This window comes from Pezoporus occidentalis, unplaced genomic scaffold, assembly GCF_034315485.1.
Source record: "Pezoporus occidentalis ecotype Australia unplaced genomic scaffold, CSIRO_AGI_Poc_V1 ctg117, whole genome shotgun sequence".
In the NCBI taxonomy this organism is placed as follows: domain Eukaryota; kingdom Metazoa; phylum Chordata; class Aves; order Psittaciformes; family Psittacidae; genus Pezoporus; species Pezoporus occidentalis.
This window is the reverse complement of record NW_026912961.1, coordinates 597,329-609,177: the sequence shown is the minus strand read 5'-3', so window position 1 is coordinate 609,177 and position 11,849 is coordinate 597,329. Positions and strand designations below refer to the sequence as shown.

At 40.9% G+C, this 11,849-nt stretch overlaps 1 protein-coding gene across 1 annotated transcript; it reads right to left on the bottom strand.

The window, feature by feature from the left end:
- Nucleotides 1–2,218: 2,218 nt before the first annotated feature.
- On the bottom strand, nt 2,219–11,484 carry LOC134174967 (fructose-1,6-bisphosphatase 1-like). The gene is made up of 7 exons (XM_062640363.1): nt 11,272–11,484; nt 9,426–9,588; nt 7,549–7,641; nt 6,400–6,543; nt 5,059–5,196; nt 3,643–3,762; nt 2,219–2,657 (listed from the first exon to the last, which is right to left on the bottom strand). The coding sequence occupies exons 1-7, from the start codon at nt 11,439–11,441 to the stop codon at nt 2,466–2,468; spliced, it is 1,020 nt and encodes a 339-aa protein (XP_062496347.1). The 5' UTR covers nt 11,442–11,484; the 3' UTR covers nt 2,219–2,465.
- Nucleotides 11,485–11,849: the final 365 nt, after the last annotated feature.

Below are 11,849 nucleotides of genomic sequence, written 5' to 3'. Positions count from 1 at the left end.
CTACTGCAGTGGGGGCTGACAGCAGATGCTGTGACAAACCAGAACTCCCAACCCACAGGAGAGTGCAGGGCAAGCACTGGAAAGAAGGCTGTGGAAGGCGATCACTGAATAATCCTCCCTGTTGGTGCCTACATGGGGATGCCATTGAAATGCGGGCTTACATGTTACAGACAGAAAGAAAAACCCAGGTCACAATGTGGAAAATGATAACTATAAAATGTCAGCCTACAGACACAACCAAAACACTGGGAACTGACCTACAAACACAGGCAGTATTGGCTTTCCTTCTATAACCTTTGCCTGCTGCCAGTATGGTGTCTTAAAAATAGATACATGCAGCCTAGGGACCCCAGAAGAGCTTGAGTACAGAATACAGCTGACGAATTACTACAACTAGACAAAAATGGCCAATGTGGACACACTCTGTCAAGTTGTGCCAACAGACTACTGAGGCACTGCAGTCCAAACTCATATATGGAAAACCAGAAAAGAGCTGTAAGGGCTTCCAACTATCCTCTGCTTAGTATATTAAACAAAAAATTGTGCCATGGCTCTGGGTGCAGGTTGAATTAAAAACATAAGGATGTAAAAAATTTGTGTATGACAACAATATTCATGCACTTTCCCTGAGAAGCAGCATTCAGAACCTGAGAGATCTAGTCCTTCTCAGTATGCTGCTGGCTATGGCTGATTTAGTGAGCATGGAGCCCTTTAAAGTGCTATAAAGCATGTGCCAGAGCCAGCAAGAACATGCTAGGGACAGGAACATGCAATTCCTTTGGAAGTGTTTCACTGCATGAGGTGGGAATCTCCAGCCACTCCTAGTACCTTCATACCCTGTCAAAACTCAGACTTGCTGTTTCTTTTGAAATCACACAGATGCAAGGAGTGCATTTTTTTTTCTTTCTTTCACAAAAGGGAGAGCATCGCCATATCCCAGTGGTTTGCTGCTCACATGAAGAGGCAGAGGAAGCAGCATTGGTCCTAGCACAAGAAAGAGCATCTTATGAAGAAAAGCGCAGGCCCCAGGATTCCCCCAGTACACAGCTGCCCCACTTTCTGTCTGGTTGCATGAAGTCCTCTCCCACATCATGGCACAGCACTCACAGGTTGGGGTAGTACACCCCCTCCTTCCAGGCTGGCCCCCAGACTGGCGAAAAGGGCACCTCACTGGGAGGTGGGGGTTTGAGCCTTCTCCCAGAAGGAACTAGTCAGAAATCAGACTATCATGCCACATGGTTTCTCTTTTTGAGGTACCTGATTTTGCAGGCACTTATCAGGCAAAATACATAAGCCATGGGCTCCCGGACCATGGCTTGAGTGAAAGTTCAGTAGCAGTCTACCCAGCAGCAACATCCCTTAGTATGAGTTTGGAAAAGGTAAGGGGGCAGTTAGAAATGTCAAAGATTTGTAGATTTGGACCAATTCAAAAAAGCTTGTGAGTCATGAACATGAACCATACCCAAACAGGTGGTCAGCCTATCTAGCTCTCAAGCACTAATGCCGTGTTCCCAGCAGCATGCTCTGAATCAGCATATTAAATGTCAGTATGCTTTGTGGGGATCTTTGCAACTTAATTCTGCTTGAGCAGCAGAATCCCTTTCCATGGTAATGCACACTCCAAAAATAACACAAAGAACATCTGGTGGGGGTTGCTAGCGACACAGACGTTCATTTTTTCATCAGGCAAGCAGGTTAATTTCTGGCAAAGATAGCCAGTTTGTCAAAGCAGAATGACACCAAAGCTGTCTACACATGCTCCTTACTCAATTCAAAATCCACCTTCAAAATGCCATTTTCCATCCTTGTTTAATCGGATCTGATAGAATGCCAACTTGCAATATTAACAGTATGTGCCAGAATTAGCATACACTAATGTACCTGTTTCACAAATGTTAAATCTCAGTCAGATTAAGCCCAGACCAAAGTCCTGTGAGTAACTTCTGGGGCCTAGAAAAAACATGTGGAGGTGCACACATCAGCACGGATACTTATTGCCAAACAACTACAAACTGGTCTAGGAAATGTCAGTCATTGTAAGAGGCTGCAGAGTCTTCACCACAGCGTTTTCAGAAGAGGACATAATCAGATATTCTCAGGATATGCTGCAGCTTGTCTGAGAAAGTTGCATGGTCCACTAGTTAAATTAATGCAATGCAGTATTGCCCTGTAGCACAGTGGCTTTTGTGTAATGACAAATGATAAACTATCAAGTAAACATTTTTCCTTTGCTTTTACTTTTAATGCTTCCTTTAATACAATCTTTAGATGCCTTTTATTGCACAATGCAATTGCACAAGATTTCACTTAAAAAAAAACCAAAAACAAAATCTTAAGAAAATATGGCTTATCTGCTCTCTTGCTACAGTGGTCAGACAGCTCAACCTTGCAGTATTGCAATGTGCTGCTCGGTTCAGCTGTCCGACATTTCTCCCCATCTCCACAGTAACTCCAGCAAGCTTCCTCTACTTAGCTGAATGCTTCCTGACTATCTCAAGGTACTCCTTCACATCATCAGGAGATCCCAAGACAACAGGCACTCTTTGGTGGATATCCTCAGGCACTATATCTAGTATTGCTTGATGCCCAGTTGTTGCTATTCCCCCAGCCTTCTCAATAACAAAAGCCATTGGATTGCATTCGTAGAGCAGCCTCAGCTAAAAGAGAAAAATAAAAATAGCAACAGTCAGCCCAGGTAATGCTGAGAACAGTGAAATGTAAACACATTTGGCATTTGATCTAAAACCAGTCGACACCCCAAGTACTTCAGATTTCATATAAACTTTAGCTCAGGAAGGAAATTGTGTGGATTTTTACTTGAAACAAAACATAGTGAACACAGTGAATTTGCCCAATTTGAGTGCTTTCTCCATAGGTCATGTTTGCATTGTGCTCTTTACACAGAGATAAAGCTCATATGTACAATGCAACCTTTAACAAGGCAGCAGACCACATAGGCCTGTGTGAAAAGAAAAACAGTGGACCCGAGTGTGCCATTACATTTCTCTAATGAGTAACTGCATCTTATCTACAACCTGAAGCAATAATTTACAGACAATTGCAAAACACATGAAAGGTCTTTGCTGAATAAACAGTCCCCTTGTCAGCCTGCAAGTGTGTGATCCTCCCTGATGGACTGTTGTCCTGGCAGAGGCAGCCAGGCATAGCTCCTCCAGATAAGGCAGTGCTACCAAGTACAAGACACAAGATGATTTTCTTTTGGGCACAGCTACTCATAAGGGGCGCGCTACCCTTAGGCTCCTTATATACTAGCTTGTAATGGGAATCTCAGGATAATGTGGGTTTGTAATGTTTCACTTGGTTGTGGCCAGCCCAGTTTGGTTGTAGATGGTACAAAGAAGCCTGTTTGAGCAGCATATCCCCCGGTACATTTTGTAATCTGAAAATGTTTGGGGATAAAGGGAAGTCAGTGCAGTGGAAACAGGCTAGCAGTAGCCCTGAAGTAGGTCTCTGACAACAGGTTGCTGTCACTTATGACAGTGCGCAAGGGGTAGCCATACTCACACACCAGACATGCAAACTAACAAGCTGTAAGACACATGTTCTGCAGTCAAAATACTGTTCTGTGATACTGAGGTATCTAATGTAACATTTTCTATAATTGGGCTTATTCAGGTTTACCTTTCCTTTGGGACTTTTGGAGTTAGCAGGATACAGAAAGATTCCTCCATACACCAGTGTGCGATGCACATCAGCCACCATAGATCCTATGTACCTCCCACCATATGGTGAACTGCCATCCTACAGAAAGAAATTTAAATAAGTGTAACTTTCAAGCACATCAGGTTAATTTCATCTCCCTGTCCATCCACCTACCCTCTTTACTCATCTTAACACCCAACTCCTCCATATTGTTCTTCACTGATAATATTCAAAGTACTTTTGGAGAAAAATTAAGCTTCCTCCTCATTTTCTAACTGAGAAAATCCAAGAAAAAGGACTGACAGAATATTTCAGGATAGATGAGTGGTAGTGCCAACAACAGAAAATGCATCCCAGCTCTCCATCAGTGCTCTAACACTTTAAAAACACTGCATTTCTAGTAGATAAAAGATCAAGTGCTAGGAATTGATGCTGGGATTTTTTCTTTGTAGGAGAAAAAATACCAAGGAGCAAAAGAAGTGACCTTTCCTGTTTCTTCTACATGTTTTTGTCATGTTCTACTTTTTTTTGTTTTGGAAAGAAAAAGTCAGTAGTTGGCTACTGGTGCAATTTCCTTACTATACTCCAGCCAGTATATTAATTATTTTATTATCTAAATAAACTAGACCGTAAGTGTGGCAAGATGCCAGATGAAAACACCAGTGTTTGTTCCAAGCAAGATCAGGAAGTCAAAAAGGTACACAAACAGTTAACAGTAAATGTTTACATTTCAATGTCCACATAATAATTCCAGTGATGACAGGCATGAGGCATGAAAACAGACATGATTTCTATGGGCACTCCTTAGACCTTCAGACCTCCTGACACCAGGAAGTTGCCAAACAAGGAAGAGGACCCTGAAACTACACTAGATTTTGAAGTGAGAGGCCCCTGAAGGACCCAGCTTGTGTTACCACTCAGCAGTGACCCACTGCTGTCCCCATGCAGCTCTCCACATACTCAGATGCTGCAGTGAAGAAGCAGCAATCTAACACACATGTCAACCAAATTTCTTCATGACCAGATAATACTTCCTCTCTACTTGGCTACCAGATGCCCAGTATTGTCCCTAGCACCATTACTCAGGCCCCCAGCCAAAAGGAAAGATTAAAAAAAAAAAAAAAAAAAAGAAAAGAAAAAAAAAGAGAGAAAAGAAACAAGAAAGAAGGAAAAAAAATACATACAAAAGAGATGAAGGGTGAAGAGCAGCACAGGAGGATGGTGAACTATCTGGTCACATCAACCACTGCTCTAATTATCTCATTATCAGTCCTACATGATACATTTTAAATAGGTAGGAAACAAGACCAAGCTCTGACCAGTGATTGATCATATAGTTGGAAATTATGAGTGTTGATTGTAGTCAGAAACTTTCTCTGAAACAGGATCCTTTACCTCAGGGTATTTCTTCTTTTTGAGATATTCTGTGACTGCAGGATCAAAGTATTTAGCATAGCCTTCATTGAGACTGTAGATATTTCCCTTCTTTTTGATTTTCACATCCCTATCCACCAAAATGAATTCTCCAATTGCCTAGCAATAAGAAAGAAAACAAATTTGTTCACATTAATTGCTCATTAGTTACAAACAAAAGCAAAAAAACAAGTGCATACACAATTCAGGAAAAAATTTACTACTGCTGCCATTATCATTAGTAAATCAGTACCTACAAAAAAGTGTTCTAGATCAGAAGTAGTTTTTTATACATGAAACACAGAGCACAAATTCTTGGGCTCAAGCAAGCTTCTTCACACTACCACTCCCTGCTCTCTATCACTTTTCTGTGGCAAAAAGTACCATTGCTTGTTTATTTATTGAACTCTCCACCATCTTGCTAGTGCAGCTCTGGGGAGTTTAGAAACTGAGCATCAGCTGAAGCAATGTATAAGCATCTTCAAGTAGCTGTAGATATTAATAAATTCTAGTTCATTTAGGTTGAGCTAAGTGGATCCCTGGAGCCAAGAGAGCCAATCTCTGCAACCAAGGTCTGGTCTGTTTGGTTTTCATTAAAGTAGATTCCTAAGTTAGTGATAAAAATAAACACAATAACATGCATGCATGCTCAAAGTTAAATCTGTTATCTAAATATAGACAAAAATACATGCAGCTACTTAAACTGTTACTTAACCAGGGGCACCAAGTAGTATTTCCTGCAGCTTGACCACTGCACATTCTAAACATTTAACACTGGCAGGTGGCGCAGCATTACTAACTGGTTACAAAAAAAACAGCTCACTACAAGCAAACAACTTTCTGTTACGACAAACACAACTTTTATTTTAACTTATGAGGTCAACGTGTGCTAGAACATCAAACACACCCACACACTTCACTTACTCTTTTATACATCATGGTGGGATCTGAAAACACAGAAGAATGTTAAATATTTCTCTTTTTCTGCTTCACTAAGGAAAAGATAAATAAAGTCTTAAAGGGCATTCTGCCTTGCAGAAAACAGCTCATTTTAAATGTCACATGGGTTGACACATGCCGTATATTTGCTTCACTGACTTGGCTATCTTCCCACTGTTGAATCACATATAGCACCACTGCAGCGGACAGGCAGAACACAGAAATCTCATTACATTACTGCTGATGTGTTATTAAGCATACTTCTCCACATTAGCTTGAAAATTGCTGCTTTGTTTGATTCAGGGGGAGGGGAGCAAACAGTTCTTACAGACAGTAACCTTTTTATACCTAACAAAAGACCAAAGAAACAGAAGACATTCTCACCGGATCCAGCATGAAACAGTTGACACCTCCAGCTGAAGTGGCCAGTACCAGCATTGTGGCACTCCCATACAGAGCATAACCAGCTGCCACAAGATTACGCCCAGGTTGTAAAGCATCTTTCCCAGAAGGTGCTTCAGGGGACACCTAGCATAGGAAGTAGCACAGGCAAATTTACTTAATTTCTATAATTCGTACATAACTGGACTCCCTGGGAGTTTACTCCATAACAATGCATGAGGTGGCACAAATGACCATGACCAACAGCTAAGATTCCTACTGGATGCACTACTACAAATTATAAGGAGGAGACAAACACGGTGATCTAGAAACGCACTTGTATAAGCCTAGTTGGAATGCAGGAAGCCGGAAAGAATTAAGGTGATAATATAGAGCTGTGTACCTCCTTGCAGGTGATGATGAACACAACTCAAAGGAAAACACCAAGGCACAAAGAGCAAGCAATGGAAATGACTCATGGAGTTCACAGCTGATCAAAAATACTTGTTTGTTTGTTTTTTTTCTTTTGCTTCATACAAAAATAAGGTCGAGAATAGTTATTTTGGAATACATGACAACGTATAAACGATGATTAAAATGGACAGCCAGGTGTGGTTTGTCTTACTTTTTCCCCCCATCTTCTGGCATGTAGGTCCGGTATTTCAAGCTTCTTCAGACAAGGTTTCTGCCTTTCAAAGTGAATTAGACACTTCAAATGTACATGCCATGTTTCAGCTCTGGTTTGTGTTTGAAGCCTGTCCTCAGGCTAGCAGGACTATTAGCACAGAGAACAAGAAAACCTGAAAGCACATTCCCCAGGCAGATGACAAACACATGGTATTTTGTCTCAACACAAATATTCATGAAACCTAAGACCTGATTTGTTGTGAGGGATAATTTCTTTAGCTGGATAATTAAATATCAGTCAGTCTTCCATTACATATAGGTAACTCATCTTCCAAGACACTAATGCAAATCCCTCACAAACGTTTTATACAAGTGTCTGCAAAATAGCAGATTTAACTTAAAGCTGATCCAGAAAGTCTTTCACAAACAAGTTTGGTTAGATTTTATTAAGTCTTCACAAGAAATTATGTTTCATCAAAAGATGCACAGTAGTAGTTTTTCCTGTCCTACACGAAATCATTTTACCTTTTTATAGATGGCAAAGATGGTCCCAATGGAAACAAGGCAGTCGATATTTGATGAGCCATCTAGAGGGTCTATGCAGACTATGTATTTACCCTAGAAAACACAAAAGAGGGATCAAATAGACTACCGATATTATTTACCCACTTCCCCTAAATAAAAATACTGTGGAAGGTAAATTGTATCAGAGACTTTCAAAACAATATAAACTAAAAGGATTTATACATTATGAAGGAACTGAATTCAAATGTTAGAAATTCTTTGGCCCAGATTCCATCCTTGATTACAACTGCAAGATTTGTGCCACTGCAGAAGATGGGAAATCTTTGAAGTAAGTAATAGGAGATGACATGGGAAAGATTTTCCCACAGAATTATATCTATTATATATTTTTTGTATATATATATATCTCATATATATATATACATATATATATGAGATATATATGTACATATCATATATACATATATATATGATAATATTTTTACTTATTAGCTTAGCTTCATCTACTTAATGTTTTTGCACTTTGATAAGTATTCTGTAATATCTATCTAATATCTACTCAGGTTATGGTTTCTTGTCTCCTGCGAAAAGGCTTTCTGAATCATAAGGAAGAAAAGACAAGAAGATCAGTCTTTTTCATGTAGAGCTAAAAATAAGAGACATTAAAAACAGCTTTAACAGCTTACATTCATAAACTGCACATTTCATTTTATCTTAAACATTAAACTTTATCTGTGCTCTGCATGCACAGATGGTCAGAAATTACCTTAGCCAATCTTTGGTAAGAAACACAGCTTTTGGAGTTCCCCACCAAAAAAGGAATCTCTGCCTACTGTTGTATCAAGGATTCCTATAGCTATGGGAAATTACCAGTACAGAGAAAACAGCTCAATCAACTGTAGCTTTTAAATAGCTTGTTTTCCCTTTATTTTATCCACAGTCATTTTGATAATCATGTGTAACAACAGTTATTTATATATTTGCTTATATATATATATATATATATATATATATATCTCCTTTTCATTTGATTTCACTCTGCATGCCAGGATGCCAGGAACTTACTTAAGTCCACCAATTCTCTACTCTGAAGTTACTCACATGTAATTTAGAAAAGCATGAACAGTGAGCCTCCCTCAGGGAGGATCTGAAATCATGTTTGTTCAGATCTAAAGCAATCTTTGTTCATCCAATGCCTATAAAATAATTTTTCAAGATTCCTCAGCAGGGAGAAAAAGAGAGAACTGCTTCAGCAAAGCAAATATTAGTATACTTTATAAAACATGTTTTAGTCAGGGTTGTTTTGCTACTTTTTTACTCAGATTTCTACTTTTTTACACCAAAATATTAGCTAGGAAAAAAGGAGCTATGACTCAACAAGTACATGTGAATATAAATAAATTAAAAATATTTTTGCCTTATTGTTGCTGGGTCGTTCATGGGCTTCAAGGAGAATTCTCATGAATTAAAAAACTCAAGATTTGGTCTGCATAGAACAGGTATTCAGTGTCCTAGTGACAAAGACACTTTAGAAAAGGGCTTGATTGAGTCAGAACATATCCCTTGCTTATCCCAGAGATCAGATGGGATAAGCAAGAAATAACTTTCCTCCACAATTAGGAAAAGGTGAGAAAAAAGAAGGTGGGGAGGAACAACAGAATAAAATAAAAGTAAGAATCAGTCTCCAGGGCAGAATTAGCAAAAGAACAAATGCTGAATGACACTGTCTCTGCCCAGACCACCCCTTTCATTTGCCAGTATAAAGAAGTACAGGTTTACTGAAATTTTTAGGTCAGTTTCAATTTCTCAGACCTGAAGCAATACACCTGTAAAGGCTTATTTGAAGTCAAGCAGCAAGAACCTTTAAAGCTACTAACCTGTTTCTCAGTTTCCACTATCACAGCATCCTTGTTTTCTTCCGACACGATTACACATGTACTGAAGGATGACTTGAGCATGTTAATCACCAGGTCATTAGAAAGGATGTCCAACTTCTTCACTTGATCTCCTGTCACATTAGTAGACCCAGCAATCCCATAGCTGGAGCAATGACAAGAAAGGGCATTTCATGAGAACAGGGCACTACATTTTCCAAAGCACCCTGTTCATGGCAATCTTATGCTTGTAAAACATCTTGTAAAACAAACAACACTTTTGGATGATCTCTCAGTTCTCTAAGCCTGTTTTTTATTTACTGTCCCATGGATTCTTGCCAAGACCTGGTAACATTAGCTGTGGAAGCAAATCCAGAAGACACTGAACATGAGGAACACAAAACAAAGAATCACCTTTCATACTCCATAAACTTAGAGGCAAACATAGCCACAGCTGGCTGTGAAGGCTGACTTATTGTAACTGTTATTTAATGGGGAATTAATTACCTTTAAGACCTAAATACTGCCCCTGAATCCTAAATTCCAATATTATAGCTGCATACCCTAAAAGCTAAGACTTCTTTAGAAAACTTACACTCAAAAAGGAACAATGAATCTGACAACACAGTTATGGTGTAACTTCTCTATGTTATTTGCTCCTACTTAGCAATATGATGAAACACAGATGCTCACAGATAAATCAACATTTTTATGGTTCGATATTTTCAGTTTTGACTTCAAGCAGTAAAAATTTCCTTGGGAATAAAACTGAGAAATGAAAATACGGAACACAAATCAAACCCTGCGAGCTAATCTTCATCAAACCATTTGGCATCAGGAAGTACCAGGAGACTTTGCAACAGGAGATTTTGAAAGTGCACAAAACAGAGAGAGATGGGAAGTTTAACTCTTAGAACAGAAAAACAATTGCCAGCTCTGCTCACATTCAGATGACTCTTACATACTTCTGCTGCAATTAATTGATTAGCCTGAATACCGGTATTGTAGGTCTTTTTGTAATAACCCTGAACACTCTACTTCAGGAATGTACTTCATTCCTTCAGTTTAATGCACAAGAAAAAGTAAAAGACCTGGCATAATTCTCTTTTTTTTTTTCTCTGTTTCCTACAGTAGCTTGAACATTTTTCTGCAAGCATTAAAGTGCTGTTAGGAAACAACGTACTTCGAACACCACGCTTGCGAGCGGAGGCACAAGTTCTAATCTCAGAGCAAAACTTACACATGGTCAGCAGCTACAGCACTTCATCTGTTGGGGACTCGTGGGAAGGCATGGCAGGGGCCCCTGCAGAGAGCCTGTCCTGGGAGGGGGCTGTGGCAACTCCCCTTTGACTGGATGACTACTGTTCCTGAACAGTGCTCTTTCTAAAGGCCTTAGACATCCAAAGCTTCATAGAGAAACTCAAGTTACTATGATGCAATACGAAAAAAGCACACTGAATTTGATTAAATGCCTCACAGCATAAAACAGTGCTTTCATATTAAGCTAGTAACTACAGTGAGCAGTAAGTCAGACATATTTTGACACCCAAAAGCACCCAATCTGCTGAGAGGTCTATCAGCAGCAGACGTGTCAAAGAATGCAAGCCTCATCTTATTAAAAGGCATAGGATCCATTTCACTTGAGAAAATCAAGATTCCAAGATACTAAAGGAGCTGCTTACAGCTCCGTGTAAGGGGTGGGCGGTCGTCACCCCATTGACACGCCTTTCGGGTGACAGCCGCCATCCCCACCACCAGGGAGGCATCAGGATCCCTTGGATCCGCGGGGGTGCGGGAAGGTGCAGGATGATGCTGCCGGCGCTCCAACCCCCCGCATCCCGGGACTCACAGGTTGGCGATGCCCGCTTTGCGGACGGCGGTGGAGATGGCTTTGATGGCCGTGCACAGGGAGTTGAGGAGCTGCGTGAACTCCCCGGTGCCTTTCGCCCGCCTGCCTTCCTCCATCACGAAGCGGGTCATGGTGATGACATTGGTGTCGAAGGCGGAGCGGTCCGTCATGGTGGCGACGCGGGGGCAGTGCGGCCGCCGCAGCTGCCGCCATACCACTAGCCCCCCTGGGGCGGGGCCGGGCCCTGGGCGGGGCTGAGGCGGGGCCGGGCGGAGAGAGTCCGAGATGGAGGGGACTCCTCCGGGCTGGAGGTGGCCGGGGGAAGGGATGGGGCTGGGGCTGGGCATGAGGATGGGGGTGAGGATGAGAGGGGCCCTACTCCACCTTTCTCCCAGAATAACCGTGGCAGAGAAACCTCGCAAGCATCGTTTTGGTTTGGTTTGGTTTGGTATGTTGTTTTTTTTTGTTTTTTTTTTACCAAAGCACGTCTAATTCCCATGCACTGTGGGGGAACAGATGCTGGAGGCACAAGTATGTGAATGGCACAGAAAGCAAATCGAGACATAGGTCCTGGCAGC

Bases quoted from the DNA above. Each gene is read 5' to 3' on its own strand.
- LOC134174967 (XM_062640363.1), bottom strand. From the start codon at position 11,441: ATGACGGACCGCTCCGCCTTCGACACCAATGTCATCACCATGACCCGC. The intron at 9,589-11,271 runs GTGAGTCCCGGG...TCATTGCTCCAG, and splicing joins AAAGCGGGCATCGCCAACCT to CTATGGGATTGCTGGGTCTA. The intron at 3,763-5,058 runs GTAAAGGATCCT...TTCTTTCTGTAG, and splicing joins AAAAGAAGAAATACCCTGAG to GATGGCAGTTCACCATATGG.